The 26,251-nt window shown below is 52.0% G+C and overlaps 3 protein-coding genes across 3 annotated transcripts in view; 1 reads left to right on the top strand and 2 right to left on the bottom strand.

Annotated features, from left to right (window-relative positions):
• The window catches only part of LOC140904197 (uncharacterized), a 142,846-nt gene that overhangs the window by 25,359 nt on the left and 91,236 nt on the right, over positions 1-26,251 (top strand). The window lies entirely within an intron of this gene.
• Positions 1,059-13,897, bottom strand: LOC140904251 (butyrophilin subfamily 1 member A1-like). Its single transcript, XM_073326729.1, has 4 exons — positions 13,587-13,897; positions 6,075-6,190; positions 3,883-3,942; positions 1,059-2,956 (listed from the first exon to the last, which is right to left on the bottom strand). Exons 2-4 carry the CDS (start codon positions 6,097-6,099, stop codon positions 2,295-2,297), a joined length of 747 nt encoding a protein of 248 aa, XP_073182830.1. The 5' UTR covers positions 6,100-6,190; positions 13,587-13,897; the 3' UTR covers positions 1,059-2,294.
• LOC140904260 (butyrophilin subfamily 3 member A3-like) lies at positions 17,032-24,282 on the bottom strand. Its single transcript, XM_073326755.2, has 3 exons — positions 24,109-24,282; positions 20,415-20,474; positions 17,032-18,157 (listed from the first exon to the last, which is right to left on the bottom strand). Exons 2-3 carry the CDS (start codon positions 20,455-20,457, stop codon positions 17,631-17,633), a joined length of 570 nt encoding a protein of 189 aa, XP_073182856.2. The 5' UTR covers positions 20,458-20,474; positions 24,109-24,282; the 3' UTR covers positions 17,032-17,630.

The raw sequence follows: 26,251 nt of genomic DNA, 5'->3' as shown, positions 1-26,251 counted from the left end.
CAGGCTGGAAATCTCAGCCTAGGATCTGAAATTCTAGACGATACTAGAATCTTGCATGTCTTTTTTGTGTGTGTTAAATATCAGATTTTAGCCTTCTAGGTCATGAAGGAAACATGATCTGAAAGGCTCAAAAAGTAGGAAAGAAATAGTATTACCCCCGCCCCCCAAATGTAGCATTTCTTAAATGATTCATGATTTTTAAGGCATCCTCAGGACTTTTGAGGCCTGACTCCTAGTCACTGCATGCTGGGAACTGCAAAAATAATGTGTATTTTAGTTCATCACCACCTGGGCAGTCCCTGCTGTGAGAGACATGCCTCACCTGTTGTCAAGACCAGAAGTTGTGGGAGCGAGCAGAAGGCTGCAGCCTGAGCGGCACCAAGAGACGGTACTCTGCCTTGCCCTTGTAACGACGGCTGCCTGAAATCTCCACCACTTGGTGCTTTGCAAGCGGCATCACCCTGGAATGCAACCCCGGCTGGTCCCAACCCTGCCTTCGGGAGCTACCGTAGCCCAGCAGACATGCTTCACCGAGGACCATTGCAACAGTAGGAGGAGGGGCTCTACAACCTATCCTGAAGTGAGCTGTAGCTCACGAAAGCTCACGCTCAAATAAATTGGTTAGTCTCTAAGGTGCCACAAGGCCTCCTGTTCTTTTTGCTGATACAGACTAACACGGCTGCTACTCTGAAACCTGTACAAATATTTGTTTTGCAACTGTAAACCCATCAGGAGGGAGGCATCATTAAGTGTGACATACTGGTGTATCACCAGAGGTGTCATCTCCTCTCCATCAAAAGGCAGCCCAAAAGACGAGCCTCTGTGGACAAAAGACTTGTTGATTCTCCCCTCACAGCCAGAAGAGGAGAACTCATCCCATCGGCTTGAACTCTGGGGGGGCGGAGGGGGAGGGAATAAAAATCCTGGTTAAAAGAACAATTATGTCTACGCTGCTTCCACTCTGAGGTTGCAAAGAACCCAACCAAGTCAGGCAGCCAAGCCCAGGCCTCTGCCCCCAGCAAGCGCAGCTGGGACATGAAATGGGAAGAGACGAGGAGAATTGTTTGTAATGTTTTATTGACAGTAAGTAACTGGAAAGCTGGAGAGTAAAAAGCGTAGGGGAAAGGAGATCCCCAGCCACTGAGAACAGTCCTCTTAATGGCACCACAGTAATACAGACGTGCAGGAACTAACAGAGGGAATTACTGCATCACAGTCTCACTTTCAGGAACATTTCATAAATCTCTTCCTCTCTCATGTTCTCTTTTCTTCTCGGTGTTTTCCTAGCCCTCACTTCCCATCCCTGTTTATTTTTCTGGGTCTCTCCCACTGGCCTCTCTCCTCCCTGACACAGATCATTGGCTTCTCCATTCTTTCCCGATTTTATCTCCTCCCGTCTTTGTGCTCCCAGGCTGGTTCCCCTGCCAGACATATTTTCCTTTCACGCTTTTCGTTTCTAATTTGCCACCATCTCTCCCAGGCTCTCCCTTTCTTCTTGTTTTATTTTAATTCACATTTTCGTCTCGCTTCTCCTAGTCCCTCTGGTTAAACCCGCCCTGTCCCTGCCAACCTCAGGAGTTTAAAAAAAAACAAACGAGACTGACCCAAAATGATGATTTTTTTTCTAAAAGATTATATGATGGTTTTTGGTCTCTCTGCACCCCTGCCCATCCCACGTCTGTGTGTGTGTGTGTGTGACAATTTCACAGTGTGGCCAGCTGTCCCGGAGTGACAGGGGAAGGTGACTTTGGCCCCTGGGAGACCCCCTCCGTGAGATCTAATGACACAGATTTGCACAAGACACTCCCAGCTGCTGCAGAGCTTCCAGCTTCTTCCTCCCCACCCGCCAACCCTCCAAATACTAATTAATTAATCCTGGGTCCCTGGCCAGCCCCCCCATCTTCCCAGGGGTGCGGGAACACTTTGTATGCGAGAGGGAGGGGTGGAAAAAGCCATTGAACAGAACAGTCAACCCTGTATATGATGGAAACCATTTCAAGCCAGGGGATGCTGCCGCACCCCCAGCCCCTCTCGTTCCAGCACCTAAGTGTCTGTCTCTCAGGGCAGCTCCTCCAATCCCTGGTGCTGCAGGGAGGGAGGGGGCAGGAGCTTTCAGGGGTCATAGGGATGAAGTGCCAGGGGGCTGGGTAGATGGGAGCCCTCCAGGGTCCCAGAGACTGGGATGATAGCTAGCGAGAGAAGCCCAGGGTCAGAGTCATCCTGGACCATGGAGAATAGTGAGAAAAGAGGCGACAGAAAACCGTGGGGCAATGCGAGAGGCTGCTCTACCTTCATCACTCCCTGCTTTCCCTGGTTTCAAAGTCCAGCGACTCCAGGGAGCCTGCAGGGTCGCAGAGACCACAGGGAGAGAGCAGGCCTCCGCAGGCATAGAGACTAGGACACCGGAGGCTGGGCAGGCTGGCTTTTGGGTCCCCCACGGGGCACAGCCGGAGCCAGGCTCTCCACACCCAGAGCCAGGGGCGGATTCTCTCCCCCAGCACGGAGCCCGGCGGGAAAGTGAAGATCGGGGCCTCGCTAACGGCATCGAAAAACGTCAGCTGGCCCCGTTCGCAGTCCAGACAAACCCGGATCCTGCTGGGGACCCAGCCCAGGGGCAGGCGGGTGGCCGGGGAGGTGAGAGCCCGGAACTGACCCCACCAGCCCCGCTCCACCGCCCAGATCCCCTCCTCGGGGTCGAGGTTGAGCCATCCCTTCCTCCTCACAGACTCTCTGGCCACCCCCACCGCCCAGTGTCCCCCCTCCTGCACCCTCACCTCCACCTCCCAGCAATGTCGCCCCGAGGTGAAGCCCTCGCGGCCCAGCACGCAGAGCTCAGAGTCAAATCTCTCCGGGCTGTCGGGCAGGGCCTGCCGTGTGCGCCCCCATCTCACGCTTCTCCCGTCCGTGGAGAGGACGAGTTCGGGATGAGCCGTGTCTGGATCCAGGGTCACATTCACTGGGGGGGGGGAGAGAGAACCAGAGCGTTAGGGGCAGAGCCAGAGGCAACGGGTTCTTCCTAAAAGTGTGGGGGAGAGGAAGAGGCCCCGCCCCCCTAAGTGGCCCCGCCCCCCCTAAGTGGCCCCGCCCCCACTCCTCGTCTTCCTCCTAAGGCCATGCCCCACCCCGGCCAAGCCAGAAGTTGGATCCACCATGATAAGAGCCACCTGGGCAGCTGTGGGGAGCCGTGGGTCTCCACCTGCCCTGGGTGGGTGGGGAGGGGCTGCTCTCAGCCCCCCACTCCAGGCAGGTGGAGAGCCCATGTCCCCCCACAGCTGCCGGGGCGGCTCTTCCCCGGGCCAGGCTCCCGCTTCCAGCCTGAGGAGGGGCCGGCAGGGGGCTGGAAAGCCAGGCCCATCCACTTTCAAAGGCGGGAGGGTCATGGCCCCTTGGACGCCCCCCCCTGTTCTGGCACCCCTGGGCAGAGCGCAGCCCAGGGGTGTGGGGGGCGGGCGGGGGCGGAAGGAGGTTGGGACCATTTCTCACAGTCCCCAGCAGCCCTGCTCTGTCTGGGACAGTCCTGGATCCGGGCAGCTGCCTCTGTCCGGGGCCCTGAGGCGGAGCCCTGCCTGGAGGAAAGGCCGGATGTTGGAGAAGAGCCATGGGGGAGAGCCAGTCCGCTGGCGTAAAGGAGGGGGTGCTCGAGTGCTGGGCCGGGAAGAGCGTTTCTGTTCATCAGCACGGGCACGGCTGAGCACCCAGGCTGGCGTCGGGATGGCCCGCGCCTGTGACTTCAGCGTGGGGAATCTCCTCACTGTGTTTCTATTCCAGGCTGTGTGTGACGGTCGGCATCGGCTTGGTTGGTAACTTCCGCTACCCTCTCGTGAAGACGTTTTCGCTGGAGTTTTCTCATGGCTGGAAGACAATCTCCACCGGCAAACTCACCTTGTCTGTGTGCTCCTAGGGGTTCCCCTCTTTTTGTCTCCAGTTTAGGCGGCAGAATGTCTGGAGGGGGAAAGGAGAAAAGGGGGAGGGGGTTCAGGCTGTCCTGTTTATAACAGCATCCCCACTCTGAACTCATAGAACTGTGCGTTAATCATGACAGAGAAACAGACACAGAGACACACGCAGATATTTAATATAAATTAATCTGAAGCCTTCTCTTCTGTCTCATAAGGATGGCCATACTGGGTCAGGCCAAAGCCCGGTGTCCTGTCTTCTGACAGTGGCCAATGCCAGGTGCCCCAGAGGGAATGAACAGAACAGGGAATCACCAAGTGATCCATCCCCTGTCACCCACTCCCAGCTTCCGGCAAATAGAGGCCAGGGACACCATCCCTGCCCATCCTGGCTAATAGCCATTGAGGGACCATTCAGGCATCTCCCATGCAACCATGAAGCCTCACGACCATCGCAGGATATACAATCTGCGAGAGAGAGAGTTACTTTTCCCTCCTCCGCCCCCGCCCCTTCAGACTCCAGCTGGTTTGTTTCTTTCACTTGCTGCCTTTTGTCATAAGCTAGACCCAGATCATGCAAAGATTTTTTATCATAACAGGAACTTTACCCACTTAGGGCCCTTTGACACTAACGGGCTGTTCAGAGCTTGTGAAATCCTGGCTCTGATTGTGAGCTGTTGGCTCTGTTTACTCAGCGTCTCTACAGAGAGCGGCATGACGGGGCGCTCATCCACCATAGGCAGAAATATGAACAATAATAGAATCATTTTATCCATGGGGAAACTGAGGCAGGGGGCAGGCTGGCTCACTGGGCTTGTACCAGCTACAGGAGAGAGGGGAGCCCATTCGTGCCTCTGCTCTTCAGTGGCTGCAAGGCCTGGCGCAGAGATCGGCACGGGCTAAGGACGTGCAGAAGCCAGCCAGAGTTACATCCCTATTACAGTGACCCCCGTCCGCCTGGGCCAGCCTGCGGCATACCAGAGGCCCAGCTTGACGCTGCCCACCTCTCTCTATCCATCGTCCACCCCCCCCCTTCCACCCCGCCTGCAACGCAGGAACTGGATCATAGCGATGGACTGGATCCAGATGGAACGCGTGGCCTTTCATTTTGGGTGCCAACCTTGAGGACCCTGCGGTCTGGTTCTCAGAGGGGATGGGCACCTGCAGCTCCCACTGACTTCACCTGCAGCTGTGGACGCTACACAGCTCTGGAGCATGGGTCCTGGAGTTCTCAAGTTGGGAAAGAAACTCCAGTGGCCAAAACTAGGCCATTTTGCGAAATTTGGGCCTGAATGTTGTGATCTTTGGTAAGTCATGAATTGATGCGAGACATCTTGGTGCCTGGGCCCCAGCTACCTCATTCTCTGCTTTCCACTATTTATTACATTAAGTATTGGGAAGTGGTACAAGGGTCATTTCTTCTGCTCCAGTTTGGACAGACCGAGACTGTGTGATTATGCTGACTTGCTTCGCTTTGGCTTACTTAAGAGTTTGCTTGACATAAGGAACTGTTGCTTTAAATTACCTTGTTATTAAGTGATGTGTTCATACATTGCCATGTGGCCCAAAGAGATGTTTTGACCACACAATGTGCTGAAAGACAACAGACCCCCAAAATGTACTGCCCAGGAGCAGTTAGCAAAGTCAAAACAACCCCCCTGTACAGAAAAGGGTCAAATTGGCCTATGCATAATCAGTGATAATCAACCAATCAGAAAAGAGAACAACATCATGAAAATATGTTGGAAAGCAAAAGCCTTGGCCTTAAAAAGTTCATGCATGTGTATTGTATGAGTTACATAATATATATTTAATATTCAGAACACTCAAAGGTGATTGGAAAAGAACTAATACATATATAATTTTCATGTGTATAATATGTTGGACATTGTAAGGGGTAGTCAGAGCATCATAGGAGAAATCCGCCTATGCCCCAGGAGATGGTAACTGGCCAGTACTTCTTTGTCATTCCTTATTTTAATAGTAATTGTAATTGCAAGGCATGCTTTTGGGACATATAAATGCTTGAATTCATAAAGCTGAGTGTTTTGGTCCCCAGGTATGTGGCATTCTCACCCAACAATTAAATAGATGCATCATCTAATTATGAACCAAGTGGCCAGAGCCATTCTCCTCCCACAGTCTCACAGGTTTATCAGAATTTTCCCTCCTAGATACCTTCGAATTTCCTCAGAGTCTCCATTACAGCATCAGTTTTCGGGGAGAAATCACGGAGTCTCACTTCCAGTTCAGGAGAAATCTCCACTGGCTGCTGGAACTTCCCCTTCTCACAACTGTACAGAAACAATTTCACATAGTTATATTTCATTTAGTGACTCATTAGAAGTTCTTGCTAGCAAGTTGCTGCTCTAATGGGCCTGGAGTTAGAATTCCTCTCCTTCTCCCAGCTTCAAAGCACAGGCAAGGGCAGTGCAACCTTCCGCCCCAGAGATCCCAATCATACTCTTCAACTCTGGCCTGGAGAGACCAGCTCTGGGGATAAAAGGGGAATTGAGTCTCCATAGCTAATTCACTCCTTGACCTCCAGGCTCTCAGGGACAGGAGGTTCCCATGTTAAGTGTTGTAAAAATCTGCTCACTAAAGACTGCAGGGATGTAATATCTCTAGGAAATACTTTAGGTCGATTTTTCCCACTGAATGGATAATTCCAGAGTCGTCCATAAAAGGTGATAACTTCAGGATTTGTATAAAAAATGTGACCTTCCCCACATATTTGGCTGTAGAGCCCCAGAGAGATGTGGTGCTAACATCCTTCCCCAGCATTGTGAAATGTGAGGGGGTGTGAGGGAGAGCCATGTATCTGCTCAGGGTGCATCTAACATCCTAGAGGAGAGAGAGAGAAGTTCAGCCCTACCTGACACACATTCCAGGGAAGAGATATTGCAAATATAGAATCATAGGACTGGAAGGGACCTCGAGAGGTCATCTAGGCCAGTCCCCTGCACTCATGGTAGGACTAAGTATTATCTAGACCATCCCCAACAGGTGTTTGTCTAACCTGCTCTTAAAAATCCCCAACGATGGAGATTCCACAACCTCCCTAGGCGATTTATTCCAGTCCTTAACCACCCTGACAGTTAGGAAGTTTTTCCTAATGTCCAACCTAAACCGCCCTTGCTGCAATGTTAAGCCCATTGCTTCTTGTCCTGTCCTCAGAGGTTAAGGAGAATAATTTACCTCCCTCCTCCTTGTAACAACCTTTTATGTGCTTGAAATCTGTTATGTCCCCTGTCAGTCTTCTCTTCTCCAGACTAAACAAACCCAGTTTTTTAATTCTTCCCTCATAGGTCATGTTTTCTAGACCTTTAATAATTTTTGTTGCTCTTCTCTGGACTTTCTCCAATTTGTCCACATCTTTCCTGAAATGTGGTGCCCAGAACTGGACACAATACTCCAGTTGAGGCCTAATCCGCGCGGAGTAGAGCGGAAGAATTACTCCTTGTGCCTTGCTTGCAACACTCCTGCTAATACATCCCAGAATGGTATTTGCTTTTTTTGCAATATTGCAACACTGTTGACTCATATTTAGCTTGTGATCCACTCTGACCTCCAGATTCCTTTCCGCAGTACTCCTTCCTAGGCAGTCATTGCTCATTTTGTATGTGTGCAACTGATTGTTCCTTCCTAAATGGAGTACTCTGCATTTGTCCTTATTGAATTTCATCCTATTGACTTCAGACCATTTCTCCAGTTTGTCCAGATCATTTTGTATTTTAATCCTCTCCTCCGAAGCACTTGCAACCCCTCCCAGCTTGGTATCATCCGCAAACTTTATAAGTGTACTCTCTATGCCATTATCTAAATCATTGATGAAGCTATTGAACAGGACCGGACCCAGAACTGATCCCTGAGGGACCCCACTCGTTATGCCTTTCCAGCCTGACTGTGAACCACTGATAACTACTCTCTAGGAACGGTTTTCCAACCGGTTATGCACCCACCTTATAGTAGTCCCAGCCAGGTTGTATTTCACTAGTTTGTTTATGAGAAGGTCACACGAGACAGGATCAAAAGCCTTACTAGAGTCAAGATAGACCACATCTACCGCTTTCCCCCTATACACAAGGCTTGTTACCCTGTCAAAGAAAGCTGTTAGGTTGGTATGACAGGGTGAACTCACCCTGCACTCGTCGGGGAAGGGTTAACCCCTCACTGTGGACTGGGCATACTCCAGATGTAGCAGCAGCCCAACTCAGTCTGGGCTGGGCCAGCAAGGAGGAAGGATGCTCACTGCTGGCTCCAGCCCAAGAGCAGCTGAAACTCCTGACCGTGAAAGTCGGAGACCCAGACTGATGCCCAAGTGCCTGTGGATGTCCAAGAGGGATCAGAGTCACCAGGAAACACATGCACCGAAAAGCCCGGAGACCCTGACAACACCTCAACTACAGCTCCAAAAGATAAGGTAGGAAGTGGCCCTGATGGGGGACTAGCTATAGTCCTGTAGGAAGTGTTTCGGTGGGAGCCTCGCTGACTCAGTGGCGGGACACGTCGTCACTGTTAGGGCACTGGGCCAGGCCCCCCTAGCCTATCCGCCACCCTTCCCACAAGTGGGGACCCACTGACTCTCGCCAGTAGGCCTTACTGCCCTGCGACTGAGGGCAACTTCATTGACTCTGGCCGGGCTGCCCCGTGAATCAGGGTCAATCCCGTTGACTCTGGCTGCTAGGCCTCACTCCCCTGCATACCAGGGTTACCCTGTTGATTTTAGTCCTTAGGCCTCACCACCTCAAGGGAAAGGACCACTTGAGGGACAGGGTGAACTCACCCCACATTGGACGGGGACACCCTCCCTGCCACACGTGGTAGAGAACGTGAGCAACCATCACTGAGAGGCCTGCGTTAAGAAGCCCAGGAAGAGAGAAGATGTGTTTTCCCCCTCATGGATACTTGTACTTCGCCAATTGGGGAATATTAGGCCTCGAGGTGGAGTCAGATAAAGACATTAAGCTGACTGTCCTGGGTTGTCCTTATTTCCCTTATAGCTTGGCACTAGATTTGCCCTTTTCCAGTCCTCTGGAATCTCTCCCGTCTTTGACTTTTCCAAGACTTTGGCTTAGATACCTCCTTAGTCAGCTCATTGAGTATTGTTGGACGTATTTCATTGGGCCCTGGTGACTTGAAGACATCAAACTTGTCTAAGTAATTTTTAATTTGTTCTTTCCCTATTTTAGCCTCTAATCCTACCTCATTTGCACTGGCATTCACTATGTTAGACATCCAACTGCTACTAATCTTTTTGGTAAAAACTGAAACAAAAAAGTCATTTAGCACTTCTGCCATTTCCACATTTTCTGTTATTGTTTCCCTCCCACAGCACTGAATAACGGGCCTACCCTGTCCTTGGTCTTCCTCTTGCTTCTAATATATTTGCAGAATGTTTTCTTGTTACCCTTTATGTCTCCAGCTAGTTTAATCTTGTTTTGTGCCTTGGCCTTTCTAATTTTGTCCCTACATACTTGTGTTAGTTGTTTATGTTCATCTTTTGTAATTGACCTAGTTTGCACTTTTTGTAGGACTCTTTTTAAGAGTAAATTAGTATTAGTAAACTCAATGGTTGGGTCATTACAAAACCTAACCTTAATTTCCCCAATACTAATTTCTCCCTACTATTACTCACACCTTCTTGTCAACTATCTGTAATGGGCCACTCTCTTACCACTTCAAAAGTTATTTTTCCTCCCTTGGTATCCTGCTGTTAATTGATTTAACTTGTGAGACTGACCTCACACTTGGTAAAGCAACCCCCCATCCTTTCATGTATTTATACCTGCTCCTGTATTTTCACTCTGAGGTGCCACAAGGACTCCTCGTTGTCTTTGTTGTTCTTTTTTCCCCTCCTACCATTCTTTAGAATCATGAACTCGACCATTTCATGATCACTTCCACCCAAGCTGCCTTCCACTTTCAAATTCTCAACCAGTTCCTCCCTATTTGTCAAAATAAAATCTAGAACAGCCTCTCCCCTAGTAGCTTTCTCCACGTTCTGAAATAATTTTTTTTTGCCAATACATTCCAAGAATTTATTGGATAATCTGTGCCCTCCTGTGTTATTTTCCCAGCACACATCTGGGTAGTTGAAGTCCCCCATCACCCCCAAGTCCTGTGCTTTGGATGATTTTGTTAGTTATTTAAAAAGAGCCTCGTCCACCTCCTCTTCCTGGTTAGGTGGTCTGTAGTAGACCCCTACCATGACATCACCCTTGTTTTTTACCCCTTTTATCTTTAGCCAGAAACTTTCACAAGTCTATCTCCTAGTTCCATCTCAACCTCAGTCCAAGTGTATACGTCTTCGATATATAAGGCAAAACCTCCTCCCTTTTTTCCCTGCCTGTCCTTTCTGAGCAAGCTGTACCCTTCTATACCAATATTCCAGTCACGTGTATTATCCCACCAGGTCTCTGTGGTGCCAACTATGTCATAGTTGTGTTTATTTACTAGCATTTCTAGTTCTGCTTATTCCCCATACTTCCTGCATTCGTGTACAGACATCTAAGATACCGATTTGATTTCCCCCCATGTTCTCTCTCATCTCTTCTATGTCCCCACTATAACGGCCCCGGCTCCCCCCAGATACTTCCCTTCTATCTCACTGATCAACTCACTGAGTTTGTGAAGATACGGAACAAAAATATCTCCTTGTCCAGCTTTTCCAGCTGGAGTCACTCTTATTCCTCCAGGAACTGAAATTCAGACCATTTTCTGCCCCTCCTTTTATAGGAAAAGAGCTGGTAGGGAACATGAAGGCAGCCTGGGGTTTCTTCCTGTGTAGGAGGGAGAACTTCTTTGCAAACCCTGAGATTTCTGACACTCAACTCTACCCTGTGGTTACTTGGGAGAGGATCCTGTCCCACCTTTGTCCTTTACCCCCAATATCTCTGACAAGGGATGTTTCCATGTCGGACGTGGTTAGGATGTTGTGTTATCAGTGGCCTCTGGGAAGGGAGATCCAGAGCCGCAGGACTCCGCGTTACACTGACAGAGATGCCAGAGGGGGGAAAAGCAGAATCAAATGATCCAACAATGCAAGAAATGACACAACCATAGTGAAAGCCACAAGGGCTAGAAAGCATCAGAGGGGTCGCCGGGTTAGTCTGGATCTGTAAAAGCGGCCTTTTCATGTACTGTGTAAATAACAGCGTTGTAATTCCCCCTTCTCCAGTCTGAAGGCAACGCTCCCACATCTTCCGGCCTGCAGCTCTAGTGACTTAAACCTCACTGATCCTTTTAACAGCTTCTGCTCTGTAACCAGTTCCCATATTTCACCAGCGGGAGCTGGTTTTGAAAAGGATTCAGCTCCTCAGATAAGTTTCCCACCTCAGGTATCTGGAAAGATTTCATTTTTTGTCTTGCATGCCACACTGCCAGATCATTTACGTTTTATCACCTCTCCCCTACAACACAGGCTTTACTGAGCTGAATGATGCAGTTACTGCTGTGCCAGGTGAAATTACACTGTATTTAAAATCCAGACTTACAACTCGTTGAACTTGACAGCAATTCCCTACTTTGTACACTCCCGGGCAGCCTTCTCTATGGGAAGCACCGTGTGAGCTCTGTGAGCCCGAGACAGACTGCAAACCAGACAGACAGAACTTTGATGCTCTTCACAGAACAGTTTCAGAGACTCCTGGTGTTTCCCACACACCCTCTCCCCACCTGATCCCTGTGTTGCCTGCAAACTCAGCCTTTTGCCTACTTTTGCAGATGACACTAAACTGGGAGGAGAGGTAGGGTAGGGATAGGATACAGAGGGCCCTAGACAAATTAGAGGATTGGGCCAAAAGAAATCTGATGAGGTTCAACAAGGACAAGAGCAGAGTCCTGCACTTAGGACGGAAGAACCCAATGCACAGCTACAGACTAGGGACCGAATGGCTCGGCAGCAGTTCTGCGGAAAAGGACCTAGGGGTGACAGTGGACGAGAAGCTGGATATGAGTCAGCAGTGTGCCCTTGTTGCCAAGAAGGCCAATGGCATTTTGGGATGTATAAGTAGGGGCATTGCCAGCAGATCGAGGGACGTGATCATTCCCCTCTATTCGACACTGGTGAGGCCTCATCTGGAGTACTGTGTCCAGTTTTGGGCCCCACAAGACAAGAAGGATGTGGAAAAATTGGAAAGAGTCCAGCGGAGGGCAACAAAAATGATTAGGGGACTGGAACACATGACTTATGAGGAGAGGCTGAGGGAACTGGGATTGTTTAGTCTGCGGAAGAGAAGAATGAGGGGGGATTTGATAGCTGCTTTCAACTCCCTGAAAGGGGGTTCCAAAGAGGATGGTTCTAGACTATTCTCAGTGGTAGCTGATGACAGGACAAGGAGTAATGGTCTCAAGTTGCAGTGGGGGAGGTTTAGGTTGGATATTAGGAAAAACATTTTCACGAGGAGGGTGGTGAAACACTGGAATGGGTTCCCTAGGGAGGTGGTGGAATTTCCTTCCTTAGATATTTTTAAGGTCAGGCGTGACAAAGCCCTGGCTGGGATGATTTAGTTGGGGATTGGTCCTGCTTTGAGCAGGGGGTTGAACTAGATACTTCCTGAGGTCCCTTCCAACCCTGATATTCTATGATTCTATGATGCCCTCAGCAGCAGCGACCCTCTCTGGCCTGGGCAGCGCCCCAGTGTTGAGCAGCAGGGCTCGGAGCAGCCCCTCTGTGCCAGCTGCACCCCCTGGCCGCCAGAGGCTAGCTCCCGCTCCCACGTGCACAGAGTCAGCACGAGTGGGGACGAATGCCAGCGAGATCCTTTGGGGGCCAATCAGAGCCAGGACTTGATTCCCCAAGCGGGTGCAAAAATTTGTCAGAAAAGCCCTCAACTTCAAGAAAAACTTTTCAGGGGGAAGGGCCATATTTTAAGAACCCCTTTGTCAAATGAGGCACAGCGGATTTCAGGGCAATCCCAGTCTCGGTGCAGACGTTCAAGCACGAAGAAATGTCATCCGGTAAACAGAAGGGGCTTCTCAATTTGACTTCCACTGGAGCTAGTGCTCCCCGGGAAGTTCCCAGCTCTCTGGCCGGCCTGAGGTTTCTCTGTGGCGCAGCCTGTCTGCACTGAGGGCAGGAGACGTGTGTATCCGACCCGCCCCCCCCCCAAGCACTGGGTGGTTCGGGCTAGGCAGAAATTGCGCCCACTGTCGAGAGGGACAGGGTCTGTGAAATACACCAGACCCAGGGTGCAAGGAGCTTCACCCTGGAGACTTCTCCCCGGGTTCCCTGCACAGGGTAAATCTGGCTTTCCCGAGCTTGGGGGGGCCTGGGAGAGTCACAGCCCCAGAGTCTTTGGGGAAAATGTAGCCACCTGGAGGGGTCAAAACTCCTGAGTCAGCCGCCAAAAATCAGGGAAACGATCCCTCAAAGCAGGGACATTAACCACAAAAACATTCTTTAAAGATTCTCTTGTGGGTTTGGTGTCTAGCAGAGCCCCTCAGCCACGTGTAGCCAGGACAGCGATTTTTGTCTCCCTGCACAAGCTCCCACCCCACATCTGCCGGGCCCCCTGCCCAGCCGCTTATCTGGCCCCAAGCCTCAAATCAATCCTCACCCCCCCCCCCCGCATCAGTTCTGCCTCCAGATCTAATGGAGACCCAAGTCCTGCCCCTGCCCCCACCCCACATCTGCTCCTCCCCATCGCCCACGCCAACCCCACCCCAATCTGACCCTCCCCCCCTCACCTCTGCTCCTGGGGTTCTCCCCCTCCCCGCCCCAGGGCCGGGGGGCTGCAGGGCGGTCCGCGGCTCCCCTCCCCGCCGGGAGCTGTGGGGCTGGGGCTGGCTGCTCGCAGGGGCGATGACCGTGGAGAAAACAGCTTCTCTGCTCCCGGGCCACGGAGCAGCCTCAGTGCCCAGCTGCCGACCCCCCCGCAGCAGCGCCCTGCACTTCCCGGGGGCGGAGAGTTTGTGCAGGGGCCAAAGCGTGTCCCGGGCGGGGGGGGGAGGGTAAAAACACGGGGCGGAGCGGGGCAAAAGGCAGGCTCCGGGACCGGGTGCGGGGGTCAGAAAGGGGGAGGCGCTGGGGGGGGGGCCCACCCCAGGAGGGGGGGGAGGGGCAGTGGGGGGGGTCAAAATTCCCACAAATGGGGTGAGGAGCTTTGGGGTCCTGGCTGGGGTGCATCCCCGCAGCCCCCCCCCCCCCCACGCTGCCCCCGGCCCCCACGCCTGCTGGGGTTGCCAGCCCTCCAGGACTGGCCGGGAGTCTCCCGGAATGGAGGATTCGTCTTTCCTTAGAGGCGGTGGCGTGTGATTCGGAGTCTCTGGCTGTGGGAACCGGAGGGCAACTCCCCTCGGGCGATGGCAGGCCAAGGCCAGCTGGGATTTCTCTCTTCCTTTAGCCCCCTGTAATGCTTCTTTGTCTCTGCCGCCTGTGTCTGCCCCATGGCTAGGAGCTATGGCCAGTCCAAGCCCTTACAGGGCTACCCTCTGCGGGGCAAGGTCTCGCTCTCGCTCCCTTTCATGGGTCATGGGGGTCTCACAGCATAATTTTTGGCGGCCGCTCTTGCTGGTGGCCGGGCTGAGAGTTTTTCCTAAAATACATCATTAACTTTAGGAAAAACAAATAAATATGCACATATATACATGTCCATGTCACTGTAATTTATTTATGTAGGGTTGTTTTTTTGTTTGTTTTTTTTGCAGACTCCATAATAACAATAATGTACAGGGGTCTCTATTCTTTACTGGACCGAAACAGAGTAGAAACAAAACTAAGATGGTTTGATTTTTATTTTATTTTATTTTGATTGCTCTTTAGTAAGTCTGCTCCTGTGAACGTATTTGTTCATGTCAGGTTTCACAGCAGACTTGCTCAGCCCTGGCCTGCTGGGGGACAAGTCAGGCCCTGGATGAGGAGGTGGGTAAGGAGGCAGGGGAGATGGAGGTGACGAGTCCAGGGATGGCGCCCAAAACCCTGCGGCTGAGGGACGGAGCCCACCGCCGCACAGCCAGTTGCTGAGCAAGGCCACTGGTTGTCTGCTCCTACGGGGTCTGTGGCTCTGGAAGGGGGTAGCGGCCAACCCATGCAGGCAGCCTCTGCTTTGCCAACACCCCCAGCCCCCAAACGCAGCCCAGGAGGCTGCGGCCGCAAGAAGAGCCCCTGGTGGTCGCATGCGGCCGCATTTGAGAAACGCTGGGTTGGCTTCCGCTCTCAGAGTCTGGAACAAGGAGGCTAACTTCAGCGGCTTTACTTCCCGTTTACACCATAGTAAACAAGACCCTTTCTGTCCAGTGTGTGTGTAAATCTTTTCAGCGGTGACGGACAGCATGCTGTCTCCAGAACTATCTAGCAGAGAGACCCGGGCACGTGGAGTGCGAACTGCTGGGTTCGATTCCTGGGTCTGCTACTGTATATATTGAGAGCAAGCTGCTTACCTCAGTTTCCCCATCCTTAAAACACCCTGACCACTGGTCCGGGGAGGGGGGGAGTATTCTGGACTATACAATAATTCTTGCTTGTTCTCTGACCCAATTAATATTTATTTAAACACAGTGGAATCACTTCTACAAGAGAGATTGAGGGAAACCCCAGCAAGGATCTCCTCTAGTACAGTGGCCGATGCACACCCCCCGAAGCCTGGACTCCCTGTTCAAATCTTGTCTCTGTGCCAGTTAGAGAGGCCTGATTCTCAGGGAGGGGTAAATTAGCCTAGACCCAATGAAGCTTTGCCGACTTAAAGCAGGCGAAAGCCTGGCCCAATATCACTATTCAAGCCCATTTTGTTAGACATACAGATGTACTGAATTGCCAGGGATGGTCAGGCACAAGCCCACCCACATCAAAAGCTCCCCCCTTTTCCCTGGCCTAAGGGGAAGAGCCACTGGACCCAGGCATCAAAAGAATTTGGAGGGCAACAAATGAGAAAACAGGGATAGGAGTGAGGCTCAGAGGGTCAAAAACAGGGATCCAGAGGGGGACACCAAGCAGAGAACCCTTAAAGGCATCCAGGGGACTGCAGCCGGGCGCACTCCAGACAGATGTGCATCAGGGTCTTCCTTATGCCCCAAGTTTTCGGGGAAGGGGGTGAACCACACCAGGTACATGTCCGTGCTCACGGCTTCATGAAGGCGATGCCAAGGACTATCCCAGGCAGGCCGCAGGACCCGGGTGGAAGACGGACTGGCCCACCGGGGCTCCTCACCCTCCACAGTTGACAGCAGGCCCCGTCACTTGGTGTCAGGTCGGGACACGAGGTGAGGAAGTGAAGGGGGATGCAGCGCGAGTGTGTACAGCGGTTTCCTAGGCAATGTTTCAGAAGTGGAACGGCGGCAGGTCACGCAGCCAGCTGGGTTATGCAAAGCCAGAAGCTGATGGGGGGAACCGGGGAACAGGGGCCCGATGGCATGGTCCAGAGGGCCGGGGCTGGCAGGGAGCATCCCTCCCATAGGACCCACTCAGGAAAGGTCGGAGAGGTGGGTGATAAAGCTGACCTCCCGCCACTTACTATCCCCATTCATTACCAAAAGGTCAGCCCCCACCTGCTATCAGCCCACGATCCCAGCCTCCATCACCCACTTGCCACATTTTCAAACAAGCACGTTCCTGCTTTCCCCCACACGGCCCCTCATGCTTGGGAGCAGCTTCCCAGAGATGCACAAAGCTCCCTCCTCACGCCTAATCCTCTTCTTCGCCACAGGAAACTGGCCGGCAGAAAGGCCGATGGTGTTCTGAGATCCCAGCCTGTCCGGCTGAGCAGTGCCATCTCCTTGTCCCCTTGCACTTCCCCCTCTGTCTGTCTGTCTGTCTCCAGCTCTGGTCGCTTGCCTTGCACTGGAAGCTGCCAGGTGCAGGGACACCTTTTCTTTCTGTGTTTGTACAGCGGGTCCAGGTCCGTAACCTGGACTCCTACATGCTACAGTGACACACCTAGTAATGTAGCAGGTCCCTTTGCGCTGTCCGAGTGGCATCAGGGGCGTTTGTGTAACTAAGAATCAGGCCCACTCTTTCCTCTGGAGATACCGCGGGGCGGTTAGTAGGTAGACACAAGGGCCTGTTGCCACTGAAAAGTTATCCATTAAACTGTGGCCATCCAGCCCCATGAAGCCTACCCGCTTTGGCAAGCAGGGTTACGTGAGTGAGCGGGAGTTTAAAGAGCCAGCCGCCAATGACATAAAACCCACGGACGTCTTATGGAGCAATCTTTATCTTTATCCAGATTGCTCTGAACTCGGAGAAGAGCTTACACTGCACAGCTGGGATTTCCAACAGAGCCGCAGGGAGCGAATTAGAAAGGGATTTGGGTGCCTAATTCCCTTCAGCTCCTCAGAAAACCCCATCACAGAAACCCAGCAGCTGCCCCACCGGCAGCCCCAGACAAAACTCAGCCTCCTACCCCCCAAATCCTCCCCCCGCAGAATTCACCCAGCCAGGGGCTCCGTGGCCCAAAGAATTAAGGGGGTCCCCGTGCCGGGTCTGACCGCTCCTGGGTGGCGCTGGACCTACTAGGATGCTGGTTCCAAGCCTGGGCAGCCCCGCTAGAGCCCTCCAGAGCCACCCAGCGTGGTGAGACATGGGCCGGGGACACCTGCTGCAAGGAGATTCTCTGGCCAGGCCCCAGCCGGCTCTTTATGGGCACGCTGAGACACTGCCGTTTAGGGGAGAGGAGCGGTCCAGGGGCTCGGAGAGATGGGAGTCCTCCAGGGACGCAGGGGTTGGGATCTTGGAGGCTAGAGAAGCCCATTTTATCATTCCCAGGGGGACACTCCCCATCTCCCCAGCCCCTTGTCTCAAGGACACAGTCCGAGCTGGGATCCCCGCACCCAGAAGAAAGGGTGGATCCTCTCCCCATTGTAAGAGGCCGGAGGGAAAGAGAACAACAGGGACTTCCAATCAGCATCCAAAAATGCCACCTGCCCCGCTTCGTAATCTAGAGAAACCCCTATCCTCTTTATGTTATCCCACGAGATCAAACGGGTGCCAGGGGAGGAGAAAAAATGGTACACTTTACAATGTCCCTTAACCCCGTTTATCCCCATAGCCCAGATCCCCTCCTCAGGGCTAGGGCTGATCCGTCCCTTCCTCCTCACAGACTCTCTGGCCACCCCCACAGCCCAGTATTTCCCATTCCCCACCTCCACCTCCCAGTAACATCGCCCCGAGGTGAACCCCTCCGAGCCCAGCACGCAGTGACATGTGTCGAATCTCTCCGGCATGTCCGGCAGGTCCTGCAACGCGTCTGCTCGTCTCACACTTTTCCCATCCTCAGACACAACGAGGATGGGATGGGCCGTGTCTGGATCCAGAGTCACGTTTGCTGGAGGGGAGAGAAAAGCCGAGTGTTAGGGGCAGAGCCCAGCCCTGGGGGAGGCTGGGACCATTTCTCACACTCCCCAGCAGCCCTGTTCTGGCCGGGACATTCCTGGATCCCGGGGAGCTCCCGGGCACCTGACTGATTCCTCTGTTTCACACCCAGACACAGAACAGTAGAGACATGGAGGAAAGAGACTGAATCTGCAGGTAGGGGAGTTGAGGAGGAGGCTGGTCACGGATTTAAACCCCCTAGGGATCCCCCTCCCCCAGCTGGTCCTTCCTTCCTTGTCCTGGGAGAAGAGGGGAAGGCACGGCATTGGGGAGGAGCCGCTCCAGAGCAGAGAGTAAGGTCAATATTCTGTGAGGTAGCCCCTCGCCCGGCCCGAGAGAAGTGAGCCGCATGAAGGGAAAGAGCCCAGCCCAAGAGGAAGGGAGGATGCTGGAGAAGAACCCTCACTCCACTCCGTCCTCTTGATTTAATACACAACAGGCCCGTGAAAGCCTCCCAGAACCCCAGGGCAGAGTTAAGGGTGTCTGGATGCCGGAGAGTAAGAACATTTCTGTTCCTTGTCGTGAGCATGCACCGAGGAATGAGGCTGGTGTCAGGATTGTTTGTCTGACTTCGGCTTGGGATCTCCTCAAGGCAGGACGTGTTTATTGTTAGACAGGGTGTGTCTGACTTGTTACTTTATCGACATGTTCAGGAAGATGTTTCTGTGAGAATTTGAATTTGGAGGGGGACAAGGGGGGTTGTGGGGGGGAGGCATAAGAAACACTAAAAGCCACAAAGAAAAACCTGGCCTTGGCCAGAACACAACCTCACTCCTTACCCCTCCCATGGGGTACAAAAGAGGTGGGATGAAGACCCCAGACTCACGACCCCCCCCAGAATGGAACATGACCATAAGTTGTAAGGGGTGAGACTGGGGCGTGTACTGCATGTATATTTGGGCCTGCTAAGGAGGAGGAGGTGGGAATAGGGACACAGACAAAGGCTCTGTGGTGTCCCAGAGCTGGGACGGGAACACCGGGGGAAAAGCTCGGCTGGCATGTAGAGCCATGGATACGCTTGCTTGGGACTAACTGCAATAAACATCACATTGCCTGCACTTTGGACTTCTGCTTTCTCTCTGTGTCACAAGAACCAGAGGAGGGGGGTGAAGGGAAAGGTTCAGAAAAGGGCAACAAAAATGATCAAGGTTATAGAACGGCTTCCGTATGAGGAGAGATTAATAAGACTGGTACTTTTCAGCTTGGAAAAGAGGCGACTAAGGGGGGATAATGATAGAGGTCTATAAAATCATGACTGGTGTGGAGAAAGTAAATAAGGAAGTGTTATTTACTCCTTCTCATAATACAAAAACAAGGGGCCACCAAATGAAATCAATAGGTAGCAGGTTTAAAACAAACACAAGAAAGTATTTTTTATGCAATGCACTGTCAACCTCTGGAACTCCTTGCCAGAGCGTGTTGTGAAGGCCAAGACTATAACGGGGTTCAAAAGGGAGCTAGATAGATTCATGGAAGATAGGTCCATCAATGGCTATTAGCCAGGATGGGCAGGGGTGGTGTCCCTAGCCTCTGTTTACCAGAAGCTGGGCTTGGGTGACAGGGCATGGATCACTTGATGATAACCTGTCTGTTCATTCCCTTTGGGGCACCTGCCATTGGCCACTGTCAGAGGACAGGATACTGGACTCGATGGACCTTTGGTCTGACCCAGTATGGCCGTTCTTATGTATGGATATGCTTCCTTGGAACTAACCCCAATAAACATCACATTGCCTGCACTTTGGACTTCTGCTTTCTGTCTGTTTTGGAAGAACCAGGAGAGGGGGGGTGAAGGGAAAGCGCTTCAACACGCCACTGAAACTTTTGGTGCCCATGTGATCACTGGCCGTGTCTTTGGGGGACACACTTTGGAATTCCTTCATATTCCAGCCTAATAATAGGCCCCTCCCTGGAAAGCCACCAAAACCGAACCAGTGCTGCTTGGGATGATTATTGGATTCGGCTTTAACTATCCTGGAATACTTTACTGACATAACTGGGTTTTAATTAAAACAAACACACAGAGATCTTTAATAAAACTTAATCGGGGAATCATATGGGCTGAGATAAGGTGTTTGGGGGCTGGTCAGTGACAACGTTTCTGATGATCAGTGTGTGTTTGAGTTGTGTGTTCACGCTACTTTAACAAAGGCGTTTTCATGGGGTGAATTTTCTCTTAATTTAAATATAACCACCACCTGAACCCTCACCCTTTGTATACGACAACAGCCTCTTCCAACAGTCCCTCTCCATTTCCGATGGCAGAGTGTCTAGAGGGAATAAAAGGAGACTCGAGATGAGATTTCATTCCATCACATTTACAATAGCATTGCCACTATTATCTGACAGCGTAATGTTTTTATTACGACAGAGGAACACACACATGCAAACACGGTCTTTCTAAAGAGGCCAGATACAAATTAATGGGACGCCTTGCAGTTGTATTTCCTCTTTCATTCAGGCCTCTCAAAGCTGCTGAACCAACAGCCACCAAATGTCACAACCAGCTTGAGAAATATTATTTGTAGAAGAGCATAAGAACAACCACACTGGGTCAGACCAATGGTCCAGCTAGCCCAGTGTCCTGTCTTCTGACAGCGGCCTGTGTCAGATGCTTTTGGCTTCTGGAGGTTTAGGGACACCCAGAGCATGGGGTTGTATCCCTGACCATCTTGGCTCATAGCCACTGATGGATCTATCCTCCATGAAATTATCTAATTCTGTTTTGGACCCAGTTATACTTTCGGCCTTCCCGAGAAGCAGCATGGGTTGACTGTGCATTCTGTGAAGAAATACTTCCTTTCGTTTGTTTTCAACCTGCCGCCTATTTATTTCATTGGGTGAAACCCCGCCCCCCTTCGTGTGTTATGTGAAGGGGTAAATAACACTTCCCTATTCACTTTCTCCACACCACGCAGGATTTCATAGACTTCTATCACATCCCCCTTAGTCGTCCCTTTTCTATACTCCCCGGTCCCCGTTTTTTAAACCTGTGTTCACACAGAAGCTGTTCCATACCCCTCATCATGTCTGTTGCTCTTCTCTGTACCTTTTCCAATTCCAATATATATTTTCGAGATGGGTGACCAGAACTGCACGCAGTATTCAGGATGTGGGCGTGCCATGGATTTATAGAGAGGCGATAGGATAGTTTCCGTCTTGTGATCTGTCCCTTTCCTAAGGATTCCCAACACTCTGTTCGCTGTTTTGATTGTCTCTGCACCTCGAGCAGATGTTTTCGGAGAACTATCCAGGATGACCCTAAGGCACTGCGGACCGTACGCTGGCCCAGCTGTACTGCAGCAAGATCTCCCATGTAGCTGCTCTTTGCCATCAGGAGAGCCTCTTGTGCCGACAGAGGGCTGTCCACACCGGCACTTTTGCCGCTGAAACTTATGTCGGTCCGGGGGGGTGTTAGAGGGCTTATTTTTTTACCCTTTTATTTTTTTTGGTTCTTTTTGCATGAACAGAGAGCAACAATACCCAGAGTTTGAAGGTGCAAACAATCTGATGTTTATTGGGGTGAACTTTTAGCAAGCTTAAATTTAAGGGTTTTTTTTATTTTTGAATTATAACTTACTTTCTGTTTGCCCCTAATTTATATAGTAATATTTTTAGTTATACCTTAACCAATTATATTCCACTACCCTAATTAACTTGCACCTCGCAAAATTAATTATACAGCAGACAGAAACAATTAGAGAACCAGACAGATTAACAATAGAAAAGTGGGGGCCATACATATAAAACATACAGAAATTAGGGTTTTATAATCACAACTATTGAGAAGTGATTTTTTGCCAGAAAGGATGCTATTAAACTAAGTTTTCTTTAACCATCTTTCTCTGGAGGCGACAGGCATTATCAGGACAGGATTGTATCCTAACAGCCCAATAGCACCTTCTTTCGATGTGACTCGTTTGGAATGTGAGGAGGTGACCGGTCGCTTCCCATCTTATGGCTGCCTCTGTTGCTTAGCCAAAGGCCTTAGCCTAAGCACAGGGCCTCAGACTGTCACAGTGAGAGAAGGCCCTTACCCCGGCAGACAGTGATTTTGATTCTTTTATACCTCTATGACTCGCTAAATGATAAACATACACCTAAATACTTAAAATGTAGGCATTTACAGACAGGCCTGAATATCTATATCCTAACCGGGGGGGGGGGGGGGGGGTTCACATCCTTGACCTACAGAAGTGGTAATGTAGAGACAGCCTAAGATCTCTTTCTTGGGTGGTAACAGCTCATTTAGACCCCATCATTTTGTATGTATAGTTGGGATTATTTTTTCCAAGGTGCACTACTTTACACTTATTAACGCTGGGTATCATCTGCCATTGTGTCGCCCAGGCGTCCAGCTCTGGGAGATCCCTTTAAAATTTCCCAGTCAGTTTTGGACTGAACGATTTTGAGTAAGTTTGTATCCTCTTTCTCCAACATGGAAAGCCCCTTTGGACAGAGGCAGGTCGCGGCAACAGGCCGAAAATTCTGGCCTTCCGGAATTCTGCCTAGAGCAGGTTCTCGACGTACAGCGCCGCGGTGCTGCTCTGGTTTACAGGCCACAGCACATTCCCGTCAGCCACCCAGGTCGCAGGAAAGCTGGGGGAGTAGCAACCCACTGGGATACTCTGCACAGCGTCATCCATTCAGCGCATGAGCACCAGGCTCCAGCTGTTCTGGAGAGCTTAACTCTTTATGGAATAGAACATTTTAAATATTGTTTCTCCTAAGAGCTAATGGGTGTCAGGCCGGAGTGGGGGTGAAGAGCAGCCAGACCCTTCGGGGTCTGATCGGAGCCATGACTTGATGCTCCAAGTGCGTGCAAAAATCTGTCAGATAATCCCTCAACTTTAAGAAAATCTTTGGGGGGAGGGAGGGGCTAGATTTTAGGAACCCCTTTGTCAAATGACCTCTAATGTGGTCACGGCCCCATCCCTTGCCACCATGAGGCACAGCGGATTTCAGGGCAATCCCAGTCTCGGTGCAGACGTTCAAGCACGAAGAAATGTCGTCCGGTAAACAGAAGGGGCTTCTCAATTTGACTTCCACTGGAGCTAGTGCTCCCCGGGAAGTTCCCAGCTCTCTGGCCGGCCTGAGGTTTCTCTGTGGCGCAGCCTGTCTGCACTGAGGGCAGGAGACGTGTGTATCCGACCCGCCCCCCCCCCCCCCCCCCCCAAGCACTGGGTGGTTCGGGCTAGGCAGAAATTGCGCCCACTGTCGAGAGGGACAGGGTCTGTGAAATACACCAGACCCAGGGTGCAAGGAGCTTCACCCTGGAGACTTCTCCCCGGGTTCCCTGCACAGGGTAAATCTGGCTTTCCCGAGCTTGGGGGGGCCTGGGAGAGTCACAGCCCCAGAGTCTTTGGGGAAAATGTAGCCACCTGGAGGGGTCAAAACTCCTGAGTCAGCCGCCAAAAATCAGGGAAACGATCCCAAAAATGATGTGGATTTTTTAAAAGATTCTGTTGTGGGTTTGGTGCCTTTTGGTGTCTGAACCTCCCAGGGGATGGGTGAGAATTAGCAGCCCCTCACCCACATATAGCGAGTAAATCAGGGGTTCTCAAAGTGGGGGGCAGGACCCCTCAGGGGGTCATTAGATTATGCACCCCAAGCCCCCCTTTGCGCCAGCATTTATAATGGTGTTACACAATCAAAAAAAAGTGTTTTTTATATTTTAATTTATAAGGGGAGGGGCGCACTCAGAGGCTGGTCACCAGGACAAAACTTTGCAAACCACCGGAGTAAAGAGATTTTGGTCCCTCTGCACAAGCTCCCACCTGCGCGGCCCCCTGCCCAGACATTTATCTGCCCCCTCGCCCCCCCCATCAGATCTGGAGGCAGAAGTGTGACCGGGCCCCCCCCCCCGGCCATTTGCCCCCCATCAGTCCCTCCTCCCAGGCTCACCACTGCCCCTCCGGCCGCTCCTGGGGTGCTCTGGCCTGGGGGGGCTGCAGGGGGGGGTCCCCGGCTCCCCTCCCAGGCGGGTGCGGTGGGGGGCCGGGCTGGCTGGTCGCCGGAGGAGGAAGCCGCTGAGCTGACCCACGTGAATCCGGTTCCCCTCCGGATTGGCTCCTTTGCACGGACTCCCGAAGCAGGCTCAGCCCCGGATCGGGGCGGGGAGTTTGTGCAGGGGCCAAAGCGGGTCCCGAGGGGGGTAAAACACGGGGCGGAGCGGGGCAAAGGGCAGGCTCCGGGAGGGGGTGCAGGAGCTGGGGGTCAGAAAGGGGGAGGCGCTGGGAGGGGGGGAACCCCCAGGAGGGACGGGGGGGGTGTCAAAGTTCCCACAAATTAGGTCCCCAATTTGTGGTCCCCAAAATAGGGCGTGGGTGGCTTCGTTGCAGCTGAAGAAGTGGGGGGGGGTTTACCCACGAAAGCTCGGGCCCAAATAAATCTGTTCGTCTTTAAGGTGCCACCGGACTCCTCGTTGTTTCGGGGGCCCTGGCTCGCGGCCATCCCGGCGATAGCGTGGCTGTCATGGGTGAAACCACCCTGAGCCTTGTCTACACTAGGATCCTACAGTGAGGCAGAGAAACCCCCCCAGTCCCGGTGCGGGGTGTCTCACACTGCAGGGCTCACTGGGGAATCCCGGGTGTCCAGGGTCCCGTGCAGCACCCGAGAGAGCCCACGGGCTCCTCCTAGTAAACCCCAAAACCCCAAGCTGGTGAGGTCCCCGCAGGTGCTGGGGTGACCCCGCCAAGTGGGGCAGCAAATCCCAGGACTCTGCCCTCAACAAGGGCAGCTGGGAAATTGAAAAGGAAGGAAGATAAAGAATTCTTTTGAACGCCGCACTGACATATGTAGGAGTTAAAAGGAACTTTAATAGCCACAGAGCATATGGAGAAGAGGGGGAAGGAGCTTCCAGGGGTCCTAGACGTGGGGGGCCAGGGCTGGGCAGATGGGAGTTCTCCACCCTCATAGAGATGACCCAGGAGGAAAGCTGTGTAGATGGGAGTCCTCCAGCATCAGACAGGAACCAGGAGACGGTGTCGATGGGAGTCCTCCAGGGTCAGAGAGATGAACCAGGGGTCTGTGCAGAGGGGAATCCTCCAAGCTCTCCGATCCTCGGGTGACTGCGGCAAGAGACAGGGTGACCAGATAGCAAGTGTGAAAAATCCAGACAGGGGCTGGGGGTAATAGGCCTCTATGTAGGAAAAAGCCCCAATTACGGGGACTGTCCCTATAAAATCGGGACATCCGGTCACCCTCGCTGGAGAGGCCAATTTTGTCACTCCCGCGGGCTGTGTTCTGCACTCTTGGAAGGGCTGTAATTTGGGGAAAGAAAAATCTGTTTTTTTCACACACGTCGGAAGTTGAAACCCTGGTTTAAAAGTGCGCAGAGATGTTCCCAACGCCTGCAGAATCCTGACTTGGTTCGTTTTGTAGATTCAGCCTTGACGCTCGTTCCCTTAGGAGCTGTCTCACGCTGTGTATGTATAACACAAGACCGTGCCCCGAGCCTGGGTGCAGCCTCAGCCGCTACGGTATTAAAAATAATCCCGGGATCAATAGAAACAATTCCTGCGTAGTCAGACAAGAATGAAACGGGGAAAGCTGTGGTCGGAGGAACAGGCCGAAGATCATCAGAGAGAAACTCCCCAGCCTAGCGCTCTCAATTCCCAACCCTGCCAAATTGTACACGCCTTTCCTCATACTACGCCAATGGCCCCATTGATTTCAATGTGCCCGACCTGCAATCAGGCAGACGGTAAGGTTGTGGGGACAGGGGTCTTGAGCAGAAACCAGCTCGGGGTCAGAGTCTCTCTCTATGTGTGTGAGTATATTTCCTGCTAACAGGTCTGATTCTCCTCACCCTACAGCTTCTCACTGGTGTAGACAGAACAAGGGGTTCCAGTGGGATTACGTCTGGTTTACACCAGGGTGAGGAAGAGGTGAATGAGCCTGTGAACCCAGTCAGACTCTTCCTGGTTTGGGCTGGGCTCAGGGGGAAGGCACAAGAGTTGAGTGAGTTTTGTCTCTATGGGAAGTTTGAGGAGCCTATGACAGGGATCAGCAAAAAGAACGAGGACTGCTTGTGGCCCCTTAGAGA

This window comes from Lepidochelys kempii, chromosome 28 (genome assembly GCF_965140285.1).
Source record: "Lepidochelys kempii isolate rLepKem1 chromosome 28, rLepKem1.hap1, whole genome shotgun sequence".
Classification (NCBI taxonomy): Eukaryota; Metazoa; Chordata; order Testudines; family Cheloniidae; genus Lepidochelys; species Lepidochelys kempii.
This window is presented reverse-complemented; position numbering and strand designations above follow the sequence as displayed.